The sequence below is a fragment of the Olea europaea genome, chromosome 21 (genome assembly GCF_002742605.1).
Source record: "Olea europaea var. sylvestris chromosome 21, O_europaea_v1, whole genome shotgun sequence".
Classification (NCBI taxonomy): domain Eukaryota; kingdom Viridiplantae; phylum Streptophyta; class Magnoliopsida; order Lamiales; family Oleaceae; genus Olea; species Olea europaea.
This window is the reverse complement of record NC_036257.1, coordinates 15397496-15413782: the sequence shown is the minus strand read 5'-3', so window position 1 is coordinate 15413782 and position 16287 is coordinate 15397496. Positions and strand designations below refer to the sequence as shown.

Here is a 16287-nt window from a genome sequence, read left to right as displayed (position 1 = left end):
ATAAAAATTAAAAATTAAAAAGAAAAGGTAAATAGTACCATATAAAACTTGGTGGGAAATTGTTTTCAATGAAAACCAAGAAAATTCCAATTTTCAAAAAAACCAAATTCCATGTAAAATTTTGCTATCAAACACCACAAAATGGGTGAAAAATGGAATTCCATTTTCCATAGAACTTGGCATTATAAAAAATGACCTTAGGTCCATGTCTTTGATTGATCACTGAACTTACGTTCATATTTTCAATTGCTCACTGAAATTTAAAATTTCGAATTTTAGCCACTGAATTTTGAAAAATATTATACGTTATTCATAAATGTTGTACTTTTGCAAATTCCATGTAAAATTTTGCTATCAAACACCACAAAATGGGTGAAAAATGGAATTCCATTTTCCATAGAACTTGGCATTATAAAAAATGACCTTAGGTCCATGTCTTTGATTGATCACTGAACTTACGTTCATATTTTCAATTGCTCACTGAAATTTAAAATTTCGAATTTTAGCCACTGAATTTTGAAAAATATTATACGTTATTCATAAATGTTGTACTTTTGAAAATATCGAGTTTACCGTGAGTAATGTACAATATTTTTCAAAATTTAATAGTCAAAACTTGATATTTTAAACTTTAATAAGCAATAGAAGACATGGACTTAAGTTCAATAACCAAAATTCGTCGTTTTAAACTTCAGTGACCAATAAAAAACATAGATTTAAGTTCAGTAACCATTGAAACAATTAACTCCAAAAGTGCCGTTTACATTTTAATGGAACAACTCATTTAGATAGATAAAGCAAGAATGGAATGATCTTGGTACCACCAACTGTAACATCTGTAACATCAAATCTTAGCACAAGGTAAAGGAAGGAAACAAAAAAAGTAGGTACGAAAACGGTGAAAATTTGGTGAAAAGAATGGAGAAAATAAAATTTCTACAAGTATAGAAATAAAACACGAGATGAAAGATCCTGTATAAAGCAATAAAAGGACAAAGGAAACTGATCATGGAAGTTAAAGGAATTGATTTTAGGACATTACTGACCAATTAAAAACATAGATTTAAGTTTAGTAACCATTGAAACAATTAACTCCAAAAGTACCGTTTACATTTTAATGGAACGACTCATTTAGGTAAATAAAGCAAAAATGGAATGATCTTGATACCACCAACTGTGACATCTTTAACGTCAGATCTTAGCACAAGGAAAAGGAAGAAAACAAAAAAAAGGAGTTACGAAAACAGGGAAAATTTGGTGAAAAGAATGGAGAAAATAACATTTCTACAAGGTAAAGTATAAGAAATAACAAGAGTGAGGTTATCTCACACCTTGTGGACAGTCGCAGTGTGGGGTTCGATTCTTGATACATGGAATTGGACTCCTTGTAGGCGTAGTGTACAGGCAGCTCTTGTTCCTTGGCCTGATGGGCACATCCCGCGATTTACCACCCTCACAAAGCTCTAGGGGCGGGACGATGGGGACTCTCAAGGTTGAGGTTCACCTTTTTTTTTTTCCCCCTCTTAAATAAAGCACGAGATGAAAGATCCTGTATAAAGCAATAAAAGGACAAAGGAAACTGATCGTGGAAGTTAAAGGAATTGATTTTAGGACATTTTGCAACAATAAAAGGACAAAGGACCCTCTACATTGAATCGAGACTCAAGGCGTGCAAAGCATAGAAGAAGGAAAAAAAAAAAGTGCCATCACTTTGGACGTTGTTGACTTTTACATAATGATTCTATTTAAAAAGATGTAGATTTATTTATTTCACTCAAGATTGTGCTAGCGATGTTACATGTGGTGGAGTGAACAAAGCCACTTAATATCGTTAAAGTCGTTAATGGAGGTTGATTGGCCAGTGACGACTCTTCTACAACATTTTCTCCAATTTTTTACAGTTTCATTCAAATCGTGACTTCTATATAGACTCTATACTTATATCAAATTTATTAATATCATTTCGATATCTGAACTAGTTTTCCATTTGTCAAACTAACATAATTTCGAACGATTGAAACAAAAATATAAGTCCCCATTTGGTCCCCATTATTTGTTGTTATAATTTTTAGAATAATGTTTTTTTTAGAGAATGTGTGATTGAAAAAGAAGGAAAAATTTTTGATTTATGTATAATATTATCTCATTGGAAAATGTGTAGTTAAAAAGAAGAGAGAGAAAATTGTATTATAAATTTAATGGAACTCAAATGGAGGCTAAATTAAGTGATCGGGGAAATTAAGTTCAGTTAAAAAATTAGTAAAATGCTTAGTGCGACAACTGAGATAAGTTAAGAGAGTGATTGAAGTTTATAATTGTATTTTTTTTATTTTACTCTATTTTTTCTCTCTCTCTCTTAACACTCTTAAATAACAAATTGACATTTATAGAAAATAGTTGCACGTCAAGTTACAGGACCAAACTGCCCTGCCAAATCCACCACGAAATACAAGGAGAAAATCTTATTCGTACATAAACTCAAACCAGTGAATTACCACAAACATAAGCACACAAGAAAAGTGCTTAACCTTATTCATTTCAACGGAAGACCCATTTAGCTAGATCGTGGAGGCACCGGGACGATCTTGATACCACCAATGGTGACATATTCGCCATTGGATCTTGGCACAATTGTCACCACAACAGTGTCATCATCAGCAACATCAATGTCTTCATACACGGATGTCAATCTCAATGAAATACTAGACTTGCCCTGCTTGTTTTTAGTTTTGTGTGGGAGTTGTGCGAAAGATCCTGCATATTCAGCCCTGTCCAACTCTTCAATCTTGTCATCTTCATCATTGATGAACACATCGAACTTGATGAATTTTGTACTGTCTGTCTCTATATTTTCAAGCATCAGTTGCTCGTCAACTTTTCCCTTCGCAGATTTAGGGACAATAACTCTCACAGTCTCTTTCAGGTTTACAGGTAACACACTTGCTGCAGTCTTAGCATCAGAAATGTTCGAAACTTTAGCCTTGGTTGCCTTCTTCGGTGGCCTGTAGTTTAGCCAGGGAAGATCAATTCTGTCATAATCATATCCCAGTTTTCTTTGGTCATAACAGTCGCCAGCTTTGACACGCACAAGCTGTTTATTTTCATCATAGAATAGAAACTCAGCATTCAAGTAATTTGTTGAAGTGATGTCCTTAGGGACATCTGTTTTCAAAACATCTCGCCATATAGTCCACATTCGATCAACATTCGAATGGTGACAATAGAAAGCTGGGTCTCGACCCGCTGAGTAAAAGTTGCCCATGTCCTCATTAAGTTTATTGGGGCCCGATGTATCCTTGGTTCCAACCCACCAGTGTACGCCAGTGTGAGAACCATTTTCTGATGAGCCAGGCCCTGGATTTGGGTTGGTTCCAGCACAGTAAGGTTTTCCCATGAAATCAGTTGCGGTGCTGACGCTGCGAATCATTTCACTATATATGGCTGTGAGGTTGTTGGCCACCAACTGTAGGTTGTCTTTGCTGCGGGTGATTGTAAGATCGACAACAGAGGAGCCCCTATTGTTTGGATCCCGATTTGCATCATATAGAGGTGAGTCGGTTTTATCGAAAATGGGAGGCAATGTCATGCCCTTAGGATTGTCCCAGTTCCAGAATGGGAGAGCAAAAGTTGGGTCATTAATCAGTTTGCCCAATATTCTTTCATAGAAATACAGGTACCACCTGTGGAAAGGAAAGAAAAGCCAAGAGTTGTGAACTTGGAGGTCAAGATTGTTGAACCCGACTTGGTCATGGGCTCCATTGCAATAGGCACAATGAATATTGGCTTGCTGCATGAAGCCACGTGGATCTTGCGGATCGGTTGTATCAAGCTCCCTCATGCGCCTAATGGCTTCTTCGTACTTGGCCACTTGTTCTTTGCTGGCCCTATGAGCAGCCGGCCTAATGCGCATCATCTGAAACGGTGGAAGCTTGTAATCGATGATCTTGTCGGCAAGTGGGGGGCAACATTTAACATCTAGAGCAGCGCCAGTCTGAGCGTCATGGGCATCGCCGCACTTGGTGAAGTCTGGAGCTTGTACCGGGTCGGCATAGGCCGAAGGATTTGCCACAAGGTTGGCTGCACCATACATTCCCCCTAGCCCCAGAAGCATATTTCTCCTATCGATCTTCCCTTGGGAAGTTTCGACATTTTTCTTGGCATCGCATGACACTTGAAAGCGGTGACTCCACCTTGAGAGGGTGAACAAATGTGATGGCCTTGCGGAGAGTGGCTGACTTGAGGAGGAGGAATGGGAGCGGGGATGGGTGGAGAGAACGGTGCACGAAGCTTGAAGAGAAGCCATGGTTAGTAATGTTTTTGGATATGAATTGCATAAGACCCCAATGCTTGTTTATATAGCCCTGCTTGACCCCATTTTTTTTCAAATTTTTAATATTTGAAATAGTATTTTTTTTTTCAAAAACGTGTGTTTGAAAAAAAAATGAAAAGTTTTCGATTTACATGTAATATTATTTTATTGAAAATTGTATAGTTAAAAATAAGAGAGAAAAAAATAAAAGAGAATGGGGTCTAAAGGGGCATAGACTTTATTGAAGTGTTAATTAGTACTATAGGTAGGTGAACGACATAAATTATTATTGTCTCTTCCCTTCAAGTGATGGTTATTGAGAGGGTGAACAAATGTGATGGCTTTGCGGAGAGTGGCTGAGTTGAGGAGGAGGAATGGGAGCGGGGATGGGTGGAGAGAACGGTGCACGAAGCTTGAAGAGAAGCCATGGTTAGTAATGTTTTTGGATATGAATTGCATAAGACCCCAATGCTTGTTTATATAGCCCTGCTTGACCCCATTTTTTTTCAAATTTTTAATATTTGAAATAGTATTTTTTTTTTCAAAAACGTGTGTTTGAAAAAAAATGAAAAATTTTCGATTTACATGTAATATTATTTTATTGAAAATTGTATGGTTAAAAATAAGAGAGAAAAAAATAAAAGAGAATGGGGTCTAAAGGGGCATATAAAGAAAAACGTGCAAAATATTTTATTATGTGAATGTGTAATTGAAAAAGGAAAATTATAGAAAAAAAGGGGAGATTTTGAAATAGTAATTTTTTTTAAGAATGTATGATTACAAAATAAAGAAAAACGTGCAAAATATTTTATTATGTGAATGTGTAATTGAAAAAGGAAAATTATAGAAAAAAAGGGGAGATTTTGAATAGTAATTTTTTTTTAAGAATGTATGATTACAAAATAAAGAAAAACGTGCAAAATATTTTATTATGTGAATGTGTAATTGAAAAAGGAAAATTATAGAAAAAAAGGGGAGATTTTGAATAGTAATTTTTTTCTAAGAATGTATGATTAAAAAGTAAAGAAAAACGTGCAAAATATTTTATTACGTGAATGTGTAATTGAAAAAAGAAAATTATAGAAAAAAGCACATCTCATTCATGTTCTTATTTTGAATAAACTTTCGGTAAGCTTTTTGCATCATTGAAGGATGGGGTAATGAATGGGAAACGGTCAGCTGTCCTTCTGTAGACAAATGTGATACACGCTTGTAAATTAATTGAAAAGATTTTTCATTTAAATGATACCAAGCCTTGATGAATATGTAGTGGCGATCATAGGTGTTATTAATTGTAAAAATAAATGTAAAATGCATCGTTACTTTATAGAACACATAAAAATATTATCCTTCTAGAAAAATAAGAAACCAAATGAAGTAGTAAAAATGTTATACGAAATTTTATAATTTATTTTTATAATGTAATATTTAATTTTCAAAAAGCTATTTCAAAATGGAGTACTACTAAGCCCTTGTTTGAGCTCCATTTTTGTTTAGAAAATGAATTTTTGAATAGTGCATTGATGGGAAATATGTGGTTAAAAAATAAGAAATTTTTTTTGAATTGTATATAATATTATTTTATTAAAAAATGTGTGATTGAAATGATGTCAAATCACTGTTAAACAAGGGCTAAATAACAAATGAATCTCAATAAATTTTGAAATAGATAGCTAAGGCTATCGACGTGATATAAATAGTAAGTGAAATCAATTCAGTATTGACAACTTTTCTACAAAAAAGCTACAGAGGCAGGTTCAAAATCAGGCTCAAAAACAGGGGGCGCCATCCTTCCAGAAGCAGGGTTGACTTTTTTATACATTTCCGGACTTTACAAATAAAATATTCAAAGAAGACTTATGATTAATATTGCATTTTTCTGTCTTTTAATATCTGTTCCAAGCAAGACAAGTTCCCGTCATTACATTCTTAATCCCTGTTCTGATTTCCTGTCACTTAATTAACTTTTCACAACTATCCATACTTTGATTCGACCCAAACTCATTTTATGATTTTTTATAATATATTATATTCCACGGGCTGTGTTTGTCATAATATAATAAAACTGTTAAGATATGAAAAGAGTTGTCTAAAGTTTTATATTCGGCGTCTGTTTAGTTTAGATTAAAATTTAATTTTAATTTAAGTCAAAATTAAATAATTAGTATTAATCATATTTTTCATGAATTTCACAACTTTTTAACCTCATATTTCAAAAACTTCTATCACAATCTACTAAAAAATTAATTTTAATCACCACGAAACACCCTCGAATTTGATCAAACCAGATTCATTATTAATTTGAATATAAATTTATTGTGTGCCTATGAAATGAATAAAACTAATTCATTTTCTGTTCCACATGTAATATTTTACAATAATAAACTTCCATCTATCGTAAGCCATAAGAAAGAGAGAAAGGGGTCTTCAGAGCACTTTTCCATTGGCAAATGACGGACTCTCTCAAAACTGGCAGATCAGGGGTCATGAGTTTGATTCTTGGGGCTCTTGGAAGGCAAGGTCCATACTGGAAGGCAGGATTTATCTTAGAAGACAGGAGTGTGTTGGAAGGCAAGACGCAACATGAGTTGGCTCACTAGGCACTTCGGCAGTCCAATTGGACATGTGCTCAAACCCTGGTCAGTTGGCGGCACATCCCGCGATTTAACTAGTCTGTGTGAAGAGGGGTCGGATCACAGACCCAAGAAATAGTCGTCAAAGGCGGATACCTTGACCAAAAAAAAAAAAGGGCAAAAAAAATGAGGAGAGAGAGAGTGTGAGAGAGAGCAAATGTCTCCATCATTCACGTTAAAAAGCATTCTTCATTTTTCTTGTGATCCCCATTTTGTCCCCCATTAACAGATCAAAATTATTATCTAACTTTATGAATTTTTTAATATTTGGTATATATTAATTTTTTGCTTTAAATTAACTGTGATGAATATATTGTCATATATAAATATTTAACAATGTTACATATTGTTTTAAAATAAGGATGATTTTAAACATATATCAATTTCGGCACAAATGTTTACCGAACATTTAATTGATTCTTTTCAACACAGCTAAAGCTAATTCTCTTAAAATCTATTAGAATACCAAATCAATCCCAAAGTCAAAATACATTAGGGACAACTACGAATCTATAATTAAATGTAGTGAAAAATTACACTTAGACCTATTTTTAGAATTTACTTTTCATAAGTCATATTTGAAGTTTCATATTTCAAAATTCAGATTATAATTAGCTATTAATAATTCTATTCTTTTTAACGTTACAATTCTTTAATATTAACAATATTAAAAAAAAAATTAAATATATCTACAAACCAATACAGCTGTCAATCCGGTGATGCACTACCACCGCAATGGACTGACACCATCGCGAGTGACAAAGTACCTCTTTTGTTGCGTACATCGTGAAGCAGAATCACATTCGATGTGGAGAGATTCAGTTGGAGGTTGAAGTGACACAGCAATCGATGTGGAGAGATTGAAGAGGCGTTGCATCATGAAGTGGCCATCATTAGTAGTAGCGTCGCTCTTCCCAACTTCAATCTTCGTGTTACGGACTAGGATGCTTCTTTGAAAATTTACATATTATGAATGTGAGGTTGTTAATAGAGAGATTTAGTTTTTGAAGATCGATGTGATAGTGGTGGTTGTGATTGAGGAGGTGTCGACGACAGTTGGTGGTTTCTATGGTTTGATGTGGGTGAAAGGCAATGAGAGTTGAAAGATTGAAAAAGATGGCAGTTGTGTGAAGGAGATGATGGTTATGGCATGGTTTGATTTGGTGGAGGATTTTGGTGGTTCATTTGTTGATTTGGAGAGGTGATGGTGAAATTATGGTGGCCGACAGTGTTGAAGTGAGTTGATCTGGCCAGTAGAAGATAGGAAACATGGGTGGTGGTTTTGGGGTTTTTTTGGTGGTCTGAAAATGGCGATGGTAGTGGTGCGGCATCTGCAATGGTGGTGGCAATGGAGGTAGTGTTTTGTTGGTGGTGGTGGTTGAGATTGTGGTTGAGGTTGCGGTGGCGATGTGGAATGAAAGTATTTGTGACCAGTTATTTGGGAGTTTGTGAACAACTATTGGGATTTGGGTGGGAGTAGGATGAAGAGTATTATGACCAAATTAGTTGGTTAATTTGTGACCACGAATTGTTTTCGATGATGGGATTGGTGAGGGTTAGGATGTGGAGTGTTTGTAACTAATTATTTTTATGGTTGTTTATAACCAATAAATAATATGTGATCAATAAAACGAATAACTTGTGACTGTTAAATAATGTGATCTAAAATAAGAATGACATATGATCAATCAATTTGATAATTTGTTATCGTGAAATAAGATGTGACTTACAAAATTTGTGATCTGTGACCAATAAATAAATTGTCATGTATATAACTTTTTAATTGTCACTTATAAATAAATTGTGATCTATAAAATTTTTGATTTGTAACTAGAAATATTTTGTGACAAATTAATTCGATAATATGTGACCACATCATATAGAATTGAGATCTTAATATATTTAGTTAATAAAATATATTTTAAATTTCATAAATAAAATTTAATTAAGGATATTTCCATTTTTACAGAAAACGATTATATAGAATTCTGCCAGAATTTTCACATGTGTGGGACCATGTTGTGATAAAAAAAGGCCAAAACATCCCCCACCCACCCCATGCTGTATCTATTCTATATGACTTCTATGTGTGCAGTTTCTATACACACAGCAAGCTCCTTTAATTAGTATCTAATTTTTGAATTTTATAACCTTGTATCTTAATTTTGAAATTAGTCATATTTAATTTCTTATATATGAAAATTTGTCTTAAATGTATTCAAAGTACTTCAATTTTCAATAAAGAAAAATAATATATAATTTAGAGGGAAACTAGTGAAAATTAAAAAAAACGTGGAAAAACAATAAATATATTTTTAGTAATTAAATTAAGTGTTAAAGATAAATAGTATGTTGAATATTTAAAAATTTATACTCTTTAAAGTTATAGGTACTCTCTAAACTACAAAATATACTCATAAAAATAAAGAGTTTCTTGAAAATACTCTAAGTCCACTATAATCTCATGATACTATTTCAATATGAAAAATCTTTGTAGTCGGATTTCACATACTTCCATGACCCAGATAATCTTATTATATTAAATTGCATAAGTGAACAATCAAACTAGAATGAAAATAAAGGTTCTCAATTGGCTTTATTTCGACGAATAAGCAGTCATTCAAGAAAATGTAGCGATTGGCGCAGGAATAATCTTGATACCACCAATGGTGATGTTATCGCCATTAGATCTTGGCACAATTGTCACCACTATGGTATCATCATCCGCTACATCAATGTCATCATAAAGCTGTGTCAATTTCAAATTGATGGAGGATTTTCCCTTGCTGTTCTTAGTTTTGTGTGGCACCTGGGCGAAGGTCCCGGCGTACTCGGCTTTGTCCAATTCCTTAGACTCATCATCTTCGTCGTTGACAAATACATCAAACTTTATATATTTGGAAGGGTCAACTTCAATGTCTTCCAGCACAAGCAACTCATCTGCTTTTCCCTTGCTGGATTTGGGAACCTCTACTCTCACAATATTGTTGAGGGTAACAGGAAAGACATGAGCCGCATTTGGAGCAGTGGAAAGATTTTTTACTTTAGATTTGGCTGCCTTCTTTGGTGGCTTGTAGTTTAGCCATGGAAGTTCCATTTTTTCATATGTATATCCCATGTTTGCATTATTGACTGAATCACCGACTCTAACACGCACAAGCTGTGCGTTCTCATCGTAGAATAGGAATTCGGCATTCAAGAAATCTGCTTCTGTAATGTCTTTAGGTATAGGGGTTTTAAGGTCTCGCCACAACGTCCACATGCGATCGACATTTGAATGGTGACAATAGAAAAGAGGGTCTCGACCCGCCGAGTAAAAGTTTCCCATGTCTTCAAAACTGGGTTGCTTTGGATCTCCAACGAACACGTGGGCCGTGGCATGAGAGCCACGCTCAGACGACCCCGGCCCGGGATCGGTGGTGCTTCCGTCTAGGTATGGTTTTCCCATGAAATCCTCCACAGTGTTGACACTGCGAACCATTTCACTGTACATGATCGTGAGATTGTTGACGACCTTTTGGAGGTCGTCAGTGGTGCCGGTGAGGCCTAGATCGATGACGGTTGGAGGCATGTTCGCCAAGTTGCGCTTTGCATTATATAATGGCGAAGTGGAGTCAATAAACATGGATGGTACAGTCATGCCCTTAGGATTGTCCCAATTCCAATATGGCAAGGCAAAAGTGGGATCCCCAATCAATTTTCCCAAGATTCTTTCGAAAAAGTACAAATACCATCTATGGAAAGGAAAGAAGAGCCAAGAATTGTGGACTTGAATGTCCAATCCAGGGTGACCAGCTTGATCATGTGCACCATTGCAATAAGCACAATGAATATTAGCTTGTTGAGTAAAACTACGAGGATCCTCGGGAGGAAGAGCCTTCATTAACTCGATGGCTTTCTTATACTTGGCTATGTATTCTTTCCTGGCCTTATGAGCAGCCGGTCTAACTCGCAATTTCGTTGCATGAGGGAGCTTGTAATCGATGATTTTGTCGAACAACGGAGGGCAACAATTCACATCTACAGCTGCCCCTCCCTTGTTCAAATCCTTAGCAACACCACACTTACTGAATTCCGGTGCTTTTAATGGATCAGCCAATGCTAGCTGAAGATCGGAATCTAGATTGGCGGCGCTGTAGAGGCCACCGAACCCGAAAAGCACATTTCTTCTGTCGATTTTATTGCGTAGAGAAGTTTCTAGGGCCCGCTTTTCGCCACCTTTGCATGAAAGTTGAAAGTCAATAGAACGCTTTGCATTGGTGAAAAAATAGGATGGCTTAGCAAAAAAGGGTTTGGAAGAGTACTTGTGGGAGTATGGTGTAGGGTTGAGAATAGTGCACGAGGTTTGAGAAGTGGCCATGGCTATTTCGATTAAGTGCATGATACTCGTCCTGGTACGTTCTATATATAGCATTGGCTAGAGGAGCAGATCTCGGCCACCGCCACCACCGCCAAATGACAGCCAATTCTCTTGCTAGATTTTTGCTTCGTTGAATTTTATGCACTACAAGTTGAACACAAAAAACAATTTAGAATCAAGTGCAAGTTTCCAATGAAAACGTTATCCAGTTAATAATCCGGCCGTTTCTTTTTTCTGACTTCTATTACAAAATCCTTGCATTAATTGGTACACATGTGCAGGGCGGACCCAAAATTATTTTTCAGTGGAGGCAAAACAAAAAAAAAAAAGAAAAAAAAAAGAGCTAAAATAAACTGTGAAAGCAAAAGAATGAAAGGGCCAAAATGAAAACACAAGAAGAATGACAAAAAGAACATTTTGATAATCGAACTCAGAGTTTCCTAATTCCTACATCTAAAGCAATAATAACCACTGGACCAGATGTCCAGCATTTGTCTTGAGAATTTTCTCAAGATATTTGAAATTTCAGTGGGGGCAACTGCCCCCACTGGGCTCTTAATGGGTCCACCCCTACACGTGATATTATGTGGTTCAAATAATGAACTGAGACGATTGGTAAAGAGAGGATAACTCCCACTATGTCAGACGATTCCCACTATGTTGCGTGGCACCTATCATTACATGGTGACTGCGTTGTGCTAATTTGACCAACTTTATGCTCGCTTGGTGGTTGCCGTTGTGCAAGCTCGATCGGCGTTATGCACGCTTGCTCATAGGGTACAAACAGCTTTTAGCTTATCAGGTGACGCTCGTCAGGATAGAGTACTTATTGCTATGCTAGTCTAATTCCCACCATGCGCGGACCGACCGCTATTCTCTAGATTACCCGAATATCATTGGCACTGATGAGTAATCATCCTAACGGTTATCATTAAACCCACCATTCAAGTAGTGGGCGGAAGGAAACCACTATAAAACGGTAAAATCGTCTCAGGAGTGGGTAGGTCTCATGAAGACATGTGGATGGCAACTGCTAGACAGTTACGTGGTGCCAGACACCTATTAAAAAAAATAAAAAAGAACAACTTCTCACCTCTCAAGAAAGCACAGAGTCGCATAAGAACTATTTCGACATGGTTAAGTCTTTGAACAAATTGTGAATTGTACCTCAATGATGACGACGTATGTGAAAACTGTGGGTTTACTTTCTATCTTGGGCAAGTTGAATGTTAAACTAAAAAGCCTCGTAAATTGCAAGACCTCAGCTGCAACATCAAATTTAGATCTTTTTATTTGTTTAATAAGAGCTAGAATCGAATTTAGTGCTATGAATTAATTATCTTATCTTGCTACCATAGAATTCATATATACAACTGTATGGTTATTAATAGATATATTTATCTTGCCGGTGGCCTATATAAAATCTAATCGTCACTATACTATATTATTAAAATCGCACTCCTTTTCTTTTCAAAAATTGCAAAAGTCTCTCTTACTTCAAATTTTAACAATGTATTCCACTTTCACCAATTTTTACGAGGTCTCTCAATGTTAACTGAGTCGATTGTGCTATATGAACATAAGAAGTTATATAATGGTTTACTTAAATATGATGTAGTGAGTTGTAATTAGGTCAGTATTTTTCCCAAAAAAAAATTAATAATAAAACTTTTTTAATCTCTTTATGACAATGTAAACAATTATGTAACTTCACTATTTACACTATTTACGAGTAGCATTATTCTAATAGAGTTATTTGGAGGGAAAAAGATAGATAATTTAGAAAAGAATATTCCAGAAAGGATTATGTAAATCCATTTTTGATCGCTGAAAACACTAAAACCTCATAGTTGTGTTTGGCGCACCATATAATGAATTTAGTATAAAATTATAATAAGATATCATTAGGTGGAGGATATTATGGTGGAATTGATGAATAATATTCTTTAATTTTCCTAAGAATGTTATTTCCTATATCTTTTTTATTAGACCTAAAACCACCTCCAACTTATGCATTATATTTATTTGGTGCAAATGACTAGATAATAACATCTACCCAATAATTTCCATTACATTTTTATGCTAAATTTGTTATACAACCTAATATTTTGCGCCAAATGTACCCTAATTTTTTAACATAGAAAAGTTTGCAAAGTCTATAGGATAAAATTACTATAAACGATAATTCTTTACCGATAAAGTAAATTTCAACGATATTGTCACACTAAACAATTTTGAGGCTTATCAAATAAAATTATCAAATGGAAACCTAAGGAACCAATAGAAAAACTCGTGATCTTGAATGCCAAAGAAAAACGTGTACTAAATATCAAATGAATCGTAGAAAACTAGTAAAGCATGGTAGAATTTCGAATCATTCGAGGGCAGGACACACAGACAGACAGACAGACTCATTATCTATTTTTTTTTCTCCCACTCTCTCTCTCTCTCCACTTTGTGACCGCGTTCATTGTGTACACAAATCTTTATAAAAAAGCTTTGTCACGCCTCTCTGCAAGTTTTTTGTTTTCCTTTTTGTAAGTATTATGTCCTAAGTTCAATCAACTTTGGATATAAATATTTTTGATATATATAATTAATGTAATTTAATGACATATCTATTATTTAATTAATAGACAATTAAATAAATAATAGAGACTGTAAATTCAAATTTTCGTAATTTGTTAATCACAAAGAGTTGTGATTGTGAGATACAAATTACATCTGAATGAATCTTAAATTGTCCATGATCGTAAGTAATAATAAGATACGGATATCGCTTTTTCAGATAGACCATCACGTGTGGCATTTCTTACTTGTGAAGTGAGTAGCTGATCTTACAAGTTAAAGTGTGGTGACACTTAAATGAATACGTTGATGTTTTGTTATAGAACAAAATATTGGAGACCCGTCGAGAGATTCCACATGGATAACTATTTGAATGTCAGTGGTTAATCTCTAAATATCCGGTAGTGGAATTGGTCCTTTGACTTGAGGTCGTTATCGTATCTTATATAAGGACAGTCATACTTTGGCGGTGTTGGATGTTGCTCTGTAAAGGGCCGCTAATACGATATCGTTCGGGTACGTCAAGAATCGAATGAATGTTGTGATTGATCAATAAAGGATTCGTCACTCTTAGATAGTATGAGATTATGATCTGCATTTCATTCAATTAAGTCGCTGATGAAATCATTGGCCAAGGTGTACTCATAAGTCGAAAAGGAGTTTTCGACTTATATTGACTTAATAGTGGAGTGAAAGATATGATCGAAATTCAGGATTGACACAATTCCATATCTCGTAATTGATCGGATCATATTGACGAATGGATTATAGTTTTACGGTAAATGAACGAATTTGGTTTTGTCATACCACGTGACATTTTCCGTCACATGTATTGCCCTGACACATTGCTAGATGTCAATCAGGGACAGCGAGTGTGAATTGACGATAAATTAAAAAGGTGTTTTAATTTATCAATTTTGATTAGATTAAAATAATATTTCACATCGTTGGGCATCGTGGTTCGGAACCTAATAGGTCGTACACAAAAGAGAATTGGAAGATTGTAAATTGTAAATTGGTTAATTTAACAATCGTTGGATAAATTAATTAATTGAATTTGTTATTTATATTCTCGAATTAATTAATTGGATTAATTAATTCACGGATCGGGTTTAATTAGTTGGATTAATTAAATATTGAACCGGATCGGGCCGAGCCCGTTTGGATTTATATAAATACATGGCTAGGGTTTGAGGTCCACATGATTTTTCATTATTCTTGCTGGCACAAGAGGAAAAACCCTAGCAGTTGTAATCTATTCTCTGTGTGGATTTCATTGGAGGCTGGACGATTGGACAGTTGTGGGAGGCAAATTCAAGATTACTGGAACAAAAAGAAAAATAAAAGGTTTGCAGAATTCTTCAAATGTACAATCTTTATCACGATTTCTATCTAAACACAAAAGGATCCTCGGTAGGAATCGAAATAATTTTAATTTTCCGCCGTGCATGTATAAGTAGATTCCCAACAGTGGTATCAGAGCCTATTTTGTGTTTGTTAGAAATTGTTTAATATGTTTAAACAATCAAACGTTGATTGTTATAATTTTTCATGGATCTAGCAATTAAGAAGAATTTTTTTTTATTAAAATATGGTTTTGATTCGAACATTAAAAAAATAAATAAATAAATTTTTTATGGTAGTGTTGCGGTGGTGGCGAATGGCACGGCGCTGCTGCTGTTCTTCAGACGGAAAAAGGGAAGTTGCCGCCCCCTAAAAACTAAGAAGTATAACGGCGAATTTCTAGGGTTTTTCCAGTTTCTCAGATTCGGGTATGGTGAATTTGGGACGGGGGTTTCCCCTGCAATTTGGGAAATTTTGGGGTGGCACCCGCAATTAAAGTAAGAAGAGTCAATGTGCAATTTTAAAAGGAGGACCTGTTTTGCAATTATCGAATTGGAAGGGTTTGATTTTTAATTTTAACTTGGGTCAAATTGCATATTTTGAAAGTGTTTAAATTTGAATTTTAAAACGGTTTTAAAATTGAATTTCAAATGGATTTGACCCATAATTTTATTTTGACCCAAATTAAAAATTTTATTTAAAATTGACGACTTTAATATTTTTGTTAAAATATGATTTTAACTTAAAAATTAAATTTTGACCCCCAATTGAATTTTATTTTATTTAGGAGTGTTATCCTAATTTAAAATATTGATTCAATTTAAATCAAAGTTGGACTCTAATTTAAGACTTAATTAAAATTCGATTTTAATTAATTTTTCACCCGAAGATATTTTAGAAATTAGAATTGGATTCTAATTTGACATTTAATTAAAATTTGATTTTAATTAAATTGTTTCGCCCTAAATTTTTTTTTTTTTTAAATTAGAGTTAGACTCTAATTTGATGTTTTATTAAAATTTGATTTTGATTAAACACGTTCGCCCTAAAATCTTAGATTTAGAGTTGTAAAT

The 16287-nt window shown here is 34.6% G+C and overlaps 2 protein-coding genes across 2 annotated transcripts; both read right to left on the bottom strand.

Annotated features, from left to right (window-relative positions):
* Window positions 1–2370: 2370 nt before the first annotated feature.
* LOC111370878 (polyphenol oxidase I, chloroplastic-like) lies at window positions 2371–4330 on the bottom strand. The gene has a single exon (XM_022992780.1). The coding sequence runs from the start codon at window positions 4301–4303 to the stop codon at window positions 2555–2557; it is 1749 nt and encodes a 582-aa protein (XP_022848548.1). The 5' UTR covers window positions 4304–4330; the 3' UTR covers window positions 2371–2554.
* A 5158-nt stretch (window positions 4331–9488) lies between these two features.
* Window positions 9489–11376, bottom strand: LOC111370324 (polyphenol oxidase I, chloroplastic-like). The gene has a single exon (XM_022991997.1). It carries the CDS (start codon window positions 11354–11356, stop codon window positions 9563–9565), a length of 1794 nt encoding a protein of 597 aa, XP_022847765.1. The 5' UTR covers window positions 11357–11376; the 3' UTR covers window positions 9489–9562.
* Window positions 11377–16287: the final 4911 nt, after the last annotated feature.